Raw genomic sequence first — 13932 nt, forward strand, 5'->3', positions numbered from 1 at the left:
CTACCAAAGATAGCTCCGGTGGGCGTGATGTATACAAATGTTCTGAGCATAAACAGCCTGAAGCTTAATCTACCGCAGGTTGTATAAATCTACAGCAGTGCAAAGGGTAGGTATAACTGAATGAATGAAGCACGCCACTGTCTCGTGCAACATTCAGGAATCAATCAGCTGTTGAGTGGAACAAGTGGGAAAAACAGTCACTGCGGGACTGTGTCAGGCACACAGTATCTGCACTAATCAGTGACATAGATGTGACAATCCTGTGCAGTACAGCTATCGACATGTGACTTTATTAGGCTATGGGGCCTTAACTGTTTAAGTGTCATTAGCACTGAGCTGATCTTGCACAGAGCAAGAATCAGTCAAAGAGCTCTCACCCTGTCGAAGTCAATCACCGTTTTAGCATCTCATTCCTGGCACCATCGAGAAAAAAGGCAATTAAAATATATGACTCATTAATAAAATATTAGGGCAAAAGTGCTCTTGCTTATTCAACGATATTTGGCAGAGAATTTACAAAGGCAAATGCAAAGCGAGGCAGCATAATACAGCCGAACTGAGAGAAAACAGCCGATAGGTCATGTTCTATATGGAACTAAAGCTACTCTGTGAAACAGTGAGTCAGATATGTAGCCTTGACCTCTGATATAAACTATAATTATAGTCTAATACTACAGTGTTGTATGTGTTTAATATATTTACAATATTAGTAATTCAATCTCACAGTTATTTGGACTCTCAAACGAGACATCACAAAAAGGTTAGCAATCAAAGTAAAAACGAAACGGTAAGGCATTTCCGATAAGGACAACACATTACTGTAACGTTACCGTGGAAATCCCCAGCTAAACGGGGTAAACAAAATCATTATAAACTCCCGATACATAAAAATAAGAAAGCCGTGGGAACTTCCCAAACTTACCTTATACATCTTGACGTTACGGTGTCGTGACGTTACAGTGACATCACGATCAAGGCAAACCACTACCACAGGCAAACGTGCAGCAGAGTCACAGTCAAACTAATCGGCACGGTGAACGTAGTAGTAGCTATCCTATACCGCTACTCACGTATCAGTGACATACTGGATCTACCTGTGCGCATTTCGCCGTCTGCAGTCGCGCCTGTGATCGGTTGGGAAGGAGTTCAAAATTACCGTTATTTCCTAAAAGCAACGGTACACCAAGAAAGACAACTACGCGACAAGAAATATCGAGCGCGAAACTGCAACTTACGGACTTCGGCGTAGTAGCCTACTGTTTGTTGCGTATATTATCTGAACAGATCTTCAGAAAAAAGATAAATTTAATTTTAAACACAAATCTTCTGTTTTTACGCTGGTGAGGATTTTATGTTCGCACTTTCCAGTGGAAGACTATGGCGAGAGACTACGCTGGAAAATGCCTCGACTTTAGGAAGAACTGTGGGCTGTCTATGGGGTTCATTCTCATAATAATTGGAGGTAAGAAAATGTGATGCAGCCCTACCGTTATATCTTGGATAGGAGGACAATCTGTAACTTGCTAATGCGTCTTCGCCTCATTTGTGTTTATACCGCACGGTCAAGATTGCACAAATTAATTATTTGAAATGTCTAATTTTGCACGCACACGCGCACACGGACACACGCACGCACGCACACACACAGCTGTTTCGATTGCATTACATTAAATAGTGAATGGTCTGCTTTAGTTCCCTTATCTCTAGGCTATTACACTGGCTTACACTATCTAACTCGTATCCAGAGTTTCGATACGCCATGTTTAACTCAAGGTGCGGCTTCCTAGGGTAATTTTTACGACGGAAACCAGCAGGTGTGATTATGTATTCCCCATTCCTCCCTTTTCGGCGTCGACACCAACAAGAAATTCCCATGTTTCCATATTCTCTTATTCTCATATTACTTGCTTTTCTTTCGAATGTCTCTATTATTTCCACTTCAGAAATTTGCAACGGGAAGAACGAAACGCAACAGGGTGTTGTCACTGACAGCCTGTTGTTTACTGGGATTGGATTAGGCTATCTCACGTTTGTAACATGGTGGTTGAATGCGTTGGCCAGTGTTGCATTTATTTCTGTCTACGGATTTTGTGTCCGTCCTTTATAGCTAATTAGTTATTCTCATTGGGGAATAGAATTTCCGTCCCCTGGAGCAATAGTTAGCTATGGACATTTGTCGCGCGTTTTTTCCCCCTAAAGACCTGATTTTCTTCTGCCCCTAAAGTAGCCTAGAAGCTTTACTTCCACGCCTTCACTAGTTCTGTGATAAATAATCAAAGCTGTTGTGAAAGGGGCACTACTAATCTGTATGGTCACAAATAACATGCCTTTGCTGGGTATTTGTAAATTGTGCTGCTGTTAACCTTTCAAACTCGCCTGGAAGAGTGCGCGTCTCTATAGACTGTATAAGGCCCGTTTCTCAGGTGCACCGATGCGTCTGTCACCTGACTGTAGGCAACTCAGTAACCGTCAGTTTGTACGGGCTTTGGGTCTGGTCGACTCGAATCTCTTACTATTTCACACCGTGTTATGGTTAAACATTACATGTGTGCTCACAGAATTATGTGCAGTTGTATAATATGTGCTTCTAAAAATAATTAAACCTGGGAATCTGCCATATGCCAATTTACTTGAATTACTGAAGAACTCCCTTTTTGGCTTTAGCAAGACGATAGTAGTACGCAATTCATTACTGCTCCGACAGAGATAGTCATATTGCGCAGCCACCCAGAACTTGCTAGTTTGTGTACTCCGGGAAATCGGGACGTTTCCTAGTAAAACTGAACGAGTTGCTATTCGTTTAGTTTACTGTTCCGACCGAAAGTTGCAAAGCTAAACGATTACGCTATATTATGAAAGACAAAACGCCGAATTTTAATGGAAGTAGGCCTACAGTGCAACAAACGTATAACGCGGTTTCGAGATGACACATTTTTATTGTTTTACGCAGTTCGTTTTGCGTGGACACTTTGTTGCAATGAAGGTGAAATAAATAGCCTAATCGTTATTGTTTCTATGTTGGCCTCTGAAAACAATTCAGTAATTGTATGCAATCTGGCTGCAAGAGATAATCTTATTTCAGAGTTATTTCTTGCTTGGTTTGTTTATGTGGGTCAAAAGAGCCTGAACCATGTTGTCATGGAGACCTTTTCAATGAATACTTCGATGGGGGGCCTGCTGGCGTCGTTTTAGCGTCGGTTTTGAACAGCAGGGGATTGTGACTGAAGACAGTCCACATTACGGGCTTTTTTCCAGCATCGTGTTTGCTCAACTATTTGTTTTCCTTAAACAAGATACATGGATACAGATCATGTTAATGACGGCAGCCTGCAGTTTGTGGGAAATAGGCGAGTCAGAGCAGTCAACAGGTGGTATTAAACAACTAGCTTAGCTTACCGTCTATCTGTTATACATGTTTGTACGTAAGTTTAATGAATGAAAAAGCCCGTGAAATTACCCCACCCCATCTCTTCCATAGAATATTCCCCATCGAATTCTTTTGAGACAATTTAGTAATGTGAAGGGGGATACAATTATTGACAAAAGCAGTTATCTGATGTGTCTATAGACAACACCCAGTTCATTTAAATTTAATGGTGATTGTATCCGCACAATGGTGAATGTGGTTTTCTTTGTAACCTTATGTTCAGGTTTCAGTCGTCAGATTCTATCAATATTCTCTTTTATTATTTGTGATTTTCTTGCTTCTTTTTTTTACTAAAAGTAAATGTTGATGTTATTCTAAATTGAGACTAAAATAAAAAAGTAATTCTGAAACAAGGTGCAATTTCATTTTCATTTTCTTGTTATGCACAAACTACCAAAAATCATATAGAATTTGTAAAAGCATTTACAGAAAAAAATAATCATAAAAAGCATTGTAGGTATACCCTAACTAAACTGAGTATAAGCTTTTGTCCCTTTGGAAATCTTTGGAAGCTTTTAGAAACATGTGGTGTTGTCTGAATTGGTCTAAGCCATTAAACAGTTGCCACTTAGACCCTGTGCAGGAGATAAATATATACATTCATTAGCCTGATTTGAGTGTGACAGTTTCTGTAGTATATTTGATTGCAATGTATATAAAATAGACGCTCATCTGGGCTTTGGTATGAGAAATGTATTTCTGGATTCATCTTGTGTTTATCTTCTGCCATTAAATGAAAGACCCGGTGTAAATGAGGAATTCTGCTCACCTCACTGAAACTTAATAAACAAGGAGAGAAAATGAACAAAAACTTAACAATAGCTACCACATACCACAAATGTGTAAGCAGCGATGAGTCCAGTATCCTCAGGATAACAGGGCTGGTCGTTTAATGGTGGATAGCGATGCATTCCATCTAGATTGCACACGTCCACGTTTTTGACCAAAGTCCAGATATTCCGGGAACTTGGAGGATTTATCACCCTGCAAATTTTTGTGGTTTGATTCTAATTAAGTTTTTTTTTTCCTGGAGTGAGTCACCAAGAAAATATTCAGAGGGTTGACTCCCCCGAAACTCTGTCTGCGGGGACGTTGCTTCCTTGTACTGTACTGTCATGGAACGTGATATCCTCAGCTGGGATCGCGATAGTGGGAGAGGTCAGTAGGGACGCCGGTTGCCGGGCTGTTGCTATGCTGTGCCATCCATCTGGGTGGAACCTCTCAGACATCACTGTTTCAGCTGGCCGCGTGGCCCAGCCACAGTCAGATGGGGCGACCCGCTGGTGTCCTGTTTGCTCTGGATGTTTGGTGGAGTCGCTCCAGGGAACAGCGTGTTGGATGTTGGACCAATCTTCCATTCCTCTGGTCTGTGGCCCATTCAGACAATTCTTCACATGTTTGTCATGTGATGCATATCCTATCAGGACATTCTCTTCCACAGGCTAATCGTAATATTCTGGGGGGTGTTAATGTTAGCTCTGGTGTAAGGGGACAGTACCAGGTGTTCCCCTAATGTTGTAAGATTTCCTTTAAAGATGGTCGTCTGGGGAAACGCAGCATATGCTTCTGAGCCCCTTCCGTCCTTTCTCGAGGAATCTGGGCCTCGCGGTTCACACGTTACGTGGCTAATTGTGTTTGACTTTTCCGTGCCGGTGTGATTTTTACTTTTCTTTTTTTTTTTGTGTCTGACGATATTTCGGCCTTTTCTGTGTAAATGTTTGCATGCGGCCTGGCAGCTGGGTCTTAGAAAGCGGTGCCAGGTCATCACGTTGGCATTCCATCGCCGTATAAGGGCAGGGAGAGAGGCAGGCTGCAATTACTGAGAGAGCAATGGGGCTTTTTAACAGAAAGGTTATTTCATCTTATCTCTCTGCTGTTGTTTGCATCACTCCTCTTCCTTCTCTCTGCCCCCCCCCCCCTGTAGAAAATCCTGCGCACAGTGCACTTGGCAAACAAGGCAGGAACTGAGCTCAGTTTCCCGTAATCTCCCAGTCACACCCCTGTGCCCTGACTGACCTCCCATTACCAACCGGTCCATTTGTTTCTTAATGCACACACGTGAGCACGCCGGGGCTTAGCGTCATTGCTCCGGTAGATTGTTTAGACGCTTCAGCCAATGGCGGGCGTTTCTGCTCACGTTTAGGAGGAAAAAGCCAGTTTTGCACATTTGAAATTGGCTGCTTCTTAAAAAACATTTTTCCGTCGCTCCGTGAAAGTCAAGCCATCTTATCTTCCCGACTGCATTGCTTTTGAAACCATAATTAGCTTTCTGTCATCTCCCACCATTTCGCACTTTCTCTCCTGTTCCAGCGGTAAGTGTTGGTGTCTAAGAGATTATCCGGTGACATCCCCAGCTGCCTGTCACACGTTTTCTCGTTTTTTTTGTGTTTCCCTCGTGCTCTTCGTTATAGCGCTGCATATATATCATGTAAAAAGGAATTGTAAAATCTCTCTCTCTCTCTCTCTCTCTCTCTCTCTCTCTTAGTCTAAAGCTGGGAAGGTTAAATAGTGTGGTGTATAATTACCACTGTGCTTTGTGAGCCTCCTCTTTCTCTCCAGCACGCTGTCTCACGTGCCCATTCTCGCACCCCTAGCCCTTTCCCTTCATTCTGTGGTCACCCTCCCCATCTCCCCGCCTCCTCCTTCTCTCCATCCCGTCATCGCTCTTACCCGATTTAACCCTGTCCCATGTTTGTCATCTGCATTGGACTGCTTGTAATGAGGCGAGACATCACACTCTCCTTCACCCCGTATATGTATGTCCAAACCCCCCCCAGCACCCCCCACCCCCCCACTCCATCACACAGACTACCACCCCCGCTTTGCCGTGTCCCACGGCAACGTCGAGCTCCCCTGCTGCCTTCTCTCCTGTCAGGCGCAGCCGACTCGCTGGTGTGGGGGGGGGATGGTGGGGGGGTGCCTGAAACGCTGATTAAAGCGGCAGAAGAAAGCAGATGCATCGTTTACAAAGGCCAAGCGCTCCTGCAGGGATGCGATTATGCGCTCTGTCGCCGCGCGCGGCGTCCGCGGCGGGCTCTGGGGCCGCGGGCGGGGAGCGCGGGGGTGGCGGCGCGCCAGCGGAACAGACGTCCCAGCGTGCGCCCGCGGAGCCCGGGGGGCAGCGCCGAACAGAGCCGCGCCCGCGGCGGGTGGGCGAGGGACGGCCGGTTGCCTGCTCCGCCCCCGCGGGGGGAAACAGCCGTGTGCGGCCTATCGAGAGACGGCAAACAGACAGGCAGGGCCTCCGGTTCCCGTGCTGTAATTTGCACTCCGGGCTCTGGCGGATGAAGTGCCACCCTCTTTCCAGCTCCCCTCTAAAGCACCAATCAGGACCCGGGGAGAGAGGCTAAATTCGTTTAGCTGAGAAGATAATGTGTGGAATTAGGTGGTTTGCTGAATTAGGTTCCCAGCTGGAAGAAAAGAGCTGCAGTGGCTGTGGGCCCCCAGCACTGGGGGTGGGTTAGTAAATCCAGCTCAAGTGTGAAACAACAGGTCACCATTTACAGTGTTTATTTTTGCATAATTATTTTTGTTTTGTGTGTAATTTTTACATCTTAAAAAAATTTTTTTAAGAGCATCCAGCTACCTGTAGGCAGGTACTTACTTGGTTGTCCAAGTGATCATTTCCCATTTTGGTCCGTGCCTTCATTTGACTCTCTAAAACTCTCAACTCGTTTAGGCCTGTGGCTAATGACAGCACGGCTACTGAAATGACGAAGCGACAAACTGTAAATCTGTGCAGTAAAGAGAAGTGAACAGCACAGTGAGCAGCTTTTCAGTGTTGTGCAACTTCCTGCAACAAACATTACTTCAGCTAAATTATTCATTTTGCATTTGTTCTTGAAATCGCGCTGCTCCGTTTTTATAGGACATCACCGCTCACAGACCGGTCGCTTGAAGAACTGTCAACATGAGCAAACGTTTCATTTCCGAGGGGGAATTTACAATGCTATAAGCTAGAAACAAAGAAAACCATTTTTGAAATATCATCTAATGGTGCAGCTTTCACGTCTTCTTCTTGAAAATGTCCGGCAGGCATTTTTGGAACCTGAAAATGTAATATAGCCCACATGAATCTGTAACCAACCGCAAAATCTAACACTTGAACGCAAGAGAAAAGACCTTTGGTTACAATACCAAGATTAGACTGTGTCTTCATCGCGATGCAGTAGATTCTTCCAGGGCCACAGGTAACTCCATTATTAAATCCAGCACTTCCCGCAGACCTATTCATCCTTGGGGACGTGCTGGGACTGAATTTTTTAGCCGCCGAGACTAAACATCAGGCAAAAACATATTTGGTAATAATAAATGCTGAGGTCTGATTTGATACTCCAAAGAAAATTCAGCTGTGACATCTGCTGGTTAAGAAGCAAGAGAATGAGAATCAAGTGGCCCTTTGAACAAAATTAGAATCAATATTTCATCTAGCAAACATATAAGTTGCATGAGATTATCTGGTGCTAAATCAGGTCATGGAAATGGCTGATCACTTGTGTGGGATAACGTTACTGACTTAAGTTTTTTTACCAGAAATTTTTCAGTTGTAATGATGTTAATGGTATTTGAGTCACAGGCACGTGCATCATCATTGAATATTTGGTGAGTTAACTATCTAGCCAGCCATCATAGCTAGCTAGTGATCAGTAATAAAGTTCAGAGTAGATTGGCTCTGAGAACAAACTTTTGCTTTGCTTTACTTTGTTTTGCTGAAGGCTCAAATGGTATCTTTAAAATGATATAATGCGTATCTACTTCTAGTAATATTTATTATGTAAGCCCACACTAGCAGGTGTGTAGCAAGCAGAAGGTATGTAAATACTGACAATTATACGTTTGACAGTAGGCTACACCTGGTATGTAAACGTTAGACAATAAAATTTAGTTCCCCAGCTTTAGCCTACAATGAACTCTCCCCGCAGTTACTGTGGTAATTTGCTTGCTGGAGGCCATTTTTTAAAATCTTTAAACTAGGCTAGTTAAATATTTGTTAACCTGTTTATTATACAGCTAATTAATTGCTTGATTGGCAATCAAGGAAAATAAATGTTTACAAGATGAGAATAATGTTGGGTTTTTATGTACATGCTTACATGCATACGTACATTCATACATACATATACTAAACAGCTGAATATCTTTTTACAAGTGGAGAATTTGGATTGAACTTTCAGGATGACACCTTTCACTGGTGCAGTCCTTTCACATATTTTTGAGATTTCATGTAGCATTTCTTTGGTACATCTCTAGTGTATTTACTGTTGTACTTTTGCATGTGCCAAAAATGTGGTTCCCAAGAAAACACAAAAATATAAGCAATACATAAACATGAAAAGAAGCAAGCAGATCCAACTGAGTTTTCCCTCCAAAACAAGACCCTGTTGAAGCGAATGCCTGACATTGCATAATATTGAAGAATTTGTGATAACCATGGGGGGGCGGGGGGGGGGGAGGGTATTTTGCTTCAGGTTGCACGCAGAAACGTCTTAGTGTTATGAAATAAAGTAGATGGAATATTCTGCGCAGAAGGGTGTTTTGCTTTGCTGAAATCTCCTTCAAGTTACAAGTGACCCTGAAAATGAAAGTGGGAATCCTGGTGAGTCTTACTCATCCTTTTTTTGAAGTTATTTTTATTCCTTCCACTGCTTGCAAAGGACTGCTTTACGTTGACTAACGCAAGTATCCAGAAGAGAAGAAAATGCATTTATATGACATTAAGCAGTGTCAAAGAGGGATGCCTACCTACAATGCAGCCTGTAAGTATTTGGACAATGACACATTTATAGTTATTTTGGTGCTGTACTCCAGCACTTCGGGTTAGCACCAGTATTAAAAATGAATCAGTGAATATGAGGTTAAAGTGCATCCATATGAGATTAATTATGTAGGAATTCCAATAGTTCCCCCATTTTAGGGGACCAAAATTGATTGGACAGTTGGCTACTCAGCTGTTTTCTGGCCAGCTGTGTGTTGGTGCATCATTAGTTCTTGCAAAATAAAGCTAACAAGAGGTCTAGAGTTGATTCTAGGTGTGGCCTTTGCATTTGGAGGCTGTTACTGTTGTCTCTCAACATGAGGACCATAGCTGTGTCAATGCCAGTAAGGCAGTCCATTATGAGGCTGCAAAATCTGAATAAGTCAATCAGAGACATAGCCAAAACATCGGGTGCGTTAAAATAAACTGTTCAGTTCATTGTTAAGAAGCAAGAATGTGCTGGTGAGCTCAGCAATAGCAGACAGCCCGCGGAAGACCACTATAGTGAATGCTTTCAGCTGTGAAGAAAAAACCCTTTTTCAACTGTCTAACAGATCAGGAATACTCTCCAGGACAAGACTACCTCAGAGGATTCACTGCAAGATGCAACCCGCTGGTAAGCCTCATGAACAGAATGGGCAAGGTAAAGTTCCTGAAAAGGGCATAAAAAACTAGAGTTCTGGAACAAAGACTTATGGTGGTGCTAAGGCTTGGGCATCTATGGCTACCCCTGGAACTGGCTTTCTTTTCTTTGCTTTTCTTCATGATGATGTGACTGCTGCTGGCGGCAGCAGGGTTAATTCTGAAGTGTACAGAAGCATCTGCTCAGATTCAACCAAATGCCTCAAAACTCCACTTCACCTTGCAGCAGGACAGTGACTCCAAACATACTGCTAAAGTAACCAAGGAGTTTTTCAGGGCCAAAAATGGAATGTTCTTGACTGGCCAAGTCAATTACTATACCTGAATCCAAGTGAACTTGACTAGACTGAACACAAAACGTCCCCGAAACAGACAGGCACTGAAGATGGCTGCAGTACAGGCCTGGCAGAGCATTGCCAGGGAAGATAGCCAGTGTCTGGTGACGTCACAGTGGTGATGTCTATGGTTTGGAGACTACAAACAGTCATCAAATGCAAAGGATTTGCAAACGAGTTCTAAATATGACGACTTCATTTAAGATTATGTTAATTCGTGCAAGTTTGTCCAAACACAGTTCACCCAATATGGATGCAGATACCCACAAATTAAAGATGACCTCATATTCTTTGTTTAATTTCAAATCCAATGAGCTGGGGCACAGACCCAAAAGAACAAAAATTGTGTCACTGTCCAAATACTTACGGACGGCATCGTACATCTTGAATGAAGGAATGCATTTGTTTTAATTGAATCATAACAAGCAAAATGCTGAACAGTTCAGCTTTTACCTGTCCTAGGGCCAGATTCAGTCAAACACGCTTAGACAGTTTTTAAGGGCTTGTGCACTTCAATCATACCCTTTGGATTAATCCAGAGTCTTATCTCAAAGTCTCCTCGGCTCACCTTATTAAGATAGGGTTTTGTGCTAATAAAAATGAGTTTTCATTTAACGTTTGACACTCCTGGTTGTCATTCGTTGGTCAGTCTACCTTCTAAAATACCTACTTTTTCATGCTAAATTTGGCGTTCTCTGTAGTACAGGAAGGAATCAAACCATGGAAAAATACACTGTTTCTGCTACAAGATGACTTTCCCCACTGGTGGTATACTAAAAAACATTAAGGAGCTAATTAATTCGTTTTGTTTCATTGGTTAAGGACGGACAGACAGACCTATATTTGGACTCATGTAAAAGAGGTTGTTGATGTTCAATATTTAACAGGTATGAACAGACACTGAAATATGGTTATGTACATTTTTTCTGTTGCAGTAACTGGCATCATTTTAAAACTATTTTTATCTTTATGTAGATTAATGTACATGCTTAGGCTTCTGTTCCGTTCCTGCAACATTAACTTGGCAGAAAAAAAACAGCATCTTGAGAGTATCGTATCCCTGCAGTATTTTACAGAAACTAATGTTAGATGATATCAGTGTTCTAGTACTTTCCGGTCCAAGGTCATTTGCTTGCAACTTCTTTTGCTTTAATGATATATAAAAATGGCACAAGCAAATTTTATTCTGAGAAAAAAAAGAACATTTATTCTAATGTGTGCCACAAGGCATGAAAGCTTGCTTTAGCTAGAATGAAGCAACTTAATACACTGGTATAGTGAGATATATGCTTCTACCAGTTTTATCTTCAGGAAGCAGATGTACTGTAATTGCTAATTATTTTATCCAGGTGCAAACTGTACGCTATATACACCACGCGTATGCCGTCTGGTTTAAAGTTGAACTCCTTAATCATCATTATACACATCAGAATGCCACCACATATCTTCTGAATTGTTAATCTCCTTTATGGAATACTGTAGCCCAATAACATTTTAAAGGATAATTTGTTAGCAGTTGCAATAACATTTACTCTCAGGAACTTGTTTTGACTCACCAATGTTTGTTTCCCTCCTCTTCCTTATTAAATAAAACTATTTCGTTCAGTGCCCAATATATTAAAGCCAAAAGTGGGGGGAAAAAAACTACCACTTTAATAGCTTTATTGTTAAGATTTTACATGAACTGATTATGCTGACATCCAAACAGATTATTTGCAGAGCGTAAGCTCTTTAACAAAGCTCCCGCCTCAGGCCCAGGCACCGCAATTTTCTGGCAACACCTTTTTGTCTTTCTTGGATTTTTCAATCTTAAAGAGCTTTAAGGTTTGTTTCACAGAATACGGAACAAGTTGAGTTTAATTAGATTGAATTGCATATGCCCGTAAACTTGGTTGTGTGTCTTGATTGAGCCCAGGGGCTAGCCAGTAAATGCTAGGATGAATCATGTGGGCTACTGTAAAAAACAGCGAGTGTTTAAAGAGGCGCCATTAATTGAAAACCAGGGGCGTGAGTTTTAGAGCCCAGTGTTTGGGGCACAGTTCAGAATCGATGGAGACCTTTTGGAAATGTTGAAACAGAGGTATTGAAGGCACGGCCGTTGCTGCAGAGGATGATCTTCTGGGACGAGAGGGGCTTTAGGTAGAAATGACAGGGGCGATTAACGTGGCACTGGAGGAGAGGGTCGGGACGGGAATAATATGAGCAGCGCCGGAGAACCGGCTGAGGGGATGGATCAGCTGACTCGCACGAGAGCGGCGAAGAAGAAGGACGAGGAGCCGAGCGGAGAGAGTCTTACGGGGGATGAAGGGGATCCGCAGCACACAAAGGAGAGCCAGCAAAGGAAGATCACTCTGTAATTAATGGGGGCCTAGTCAAGGAGATTTGCTGAATGCATCCTTTGAAAGGGAAAGATGAATGATTGCATGAAAAGGCATACATGTGGGCTGAGAAACGCACAGAGAATGACATGCAGCGCAGCGGCTTCTGAGATTCAGCCGCGAGAGGAGGGCCAGAGGAGTAGACTGTGGGCTGTACACTGTAGAGGGGGATGTGCATGGGGGCCAGTTTCGGCACTAGTAAACGTGGGTGTTGCAGTGCACCACAGAGGGGCATACGTCCGATGCCCTGAAACGAGAGGAAAAAGACCTGAGGAGTCTGAAGGGAGGAAGAAGAGGTGACGAAGGACAGAGCTTAGTCCTTTAGTGATTCACAGGTCAGTCCCCTAAATATCGAGGATACACCTCACAGTTTTTTTCCCCAGAGAAAACGGGGTATATTTGCTGAGTAAGCCCACCGGACAGTCCCCGCGGGACCCCAAATGTGGAAATTGGCGCGGCGCACGTGTGCGGGTGCGCGGCGGTACCCTGGGCGTGTCTGCGGCGGCCCCGGCGCATTCGGGCACGTCTCCGAGAGCGGCTGCCTCGCCACTTCTTAATTTCTCGCATCTCATTTCCCCAGCTCTCCTTGCTCGTTTGTGGCTGCTAGTTCGTCAGCGCCTCATTAATTCATCTTCATCATTGGGGGTGGAGGAGGTGGGGGGGGGGGGCGCAGGGGCTGGTAGCGACATTTTTCTCTTCCCCTGAAAAGAAAATGGGTACATGCTTCAGGCAGGAGGGAGGGAGGGAGGGAGGGAGAGAGAAAGAGAGAGCTAGAGAGAGGGAAAGAGAGAGAGAGAGAGAGACGGATCTGTGACTGTAGCCGTGATTAGAGCTATAACACTCCTATTAAAGACGTATTTAAATAGACACAGCCTGGGGAACTGATGGGGGGGGAGGGGGGGTGTTTGGGGGAGCCGTGCTGCTCGCTAAAGTAGCGATGCCACTTTTCTCCCCCTCCCTCCTCCCTCCTCCCTGGTGAAACACTGTCACCGGCATAGATTATTCATGTTCTCTGTAGATGTGTGACTACCCCTTCATTACCCTCCATCCATGTGGAACTCTCGCAGATACCGCGGCCTTGTCAGCTTTGTTTCCTGTTTAGACTCCTATTACACTCATTAATTTGGCAGATGCATTTATTCAGAGCGATTTGCAAGGTGCGAGCGCCGGGTGTCAGAGAAACACTCTGCGAAGGTTATAAAAAGTTCACGGTTGCTTAACATAAAACTGCGTGTCGGCCGCCTAGCAGTGGGCGTAAAAACATGGCCACGGTCTGTAAGCACTTCGCCAAGGTTGGACGCTGTGGAGGAAATGGCCGGGCCGATGGCATTACCTTCTCTTTCACTCGCTTTCGCATTGCAGGCATTCCTTTAGCTCTGCCCTCACGTTTTAAGT

General features: G+C 43.7%; 1 protein-coding gene across 2 annotated transcripts in view; it reads left to right on the forward strand.

Moving 5' to 3' along the window:
- The first annotated feature begins 1013 nt into the window (after positions 1 to 1013).
- LOC135261549 (poliovirus receptor-like) overlaps positions 1014 to 13932 on the forward strand; it is a 58263-nt gene continuing 45344 nt past the window's right edge. Inside the window, exon 1 of one of the 2 annotated variants that reach the window (XM_064347989.1) lies at positions 1014 to 1462. In XM_064347989.1, coding sequence (XP_064204059.1) covers positions 1378 to 1462 — 85 coding nt within the window. In that variant the 5' untranslated portion in view covers positions 1014 to 1377. The remainder of the gene's footprint in view (positions 1463 to 13932) is intronic. The other variant, XM_064347990.1, reaches the window with a different exon arrangement.

Source organism: Anguilla rostrata, chromosome 8, assembly GCF_018555375.3.
Source record: "Anguilla rostrata isolate EN2019 chromosome 8, ASM1855537v3, whole genome shotgun sequence".
Lineage (NCBI taxonomy): Eukaryota > Metazoa > Chordata > Actinopteri > Anguilliformes > Anguillidae > Anguilla > Anguilla rostrata.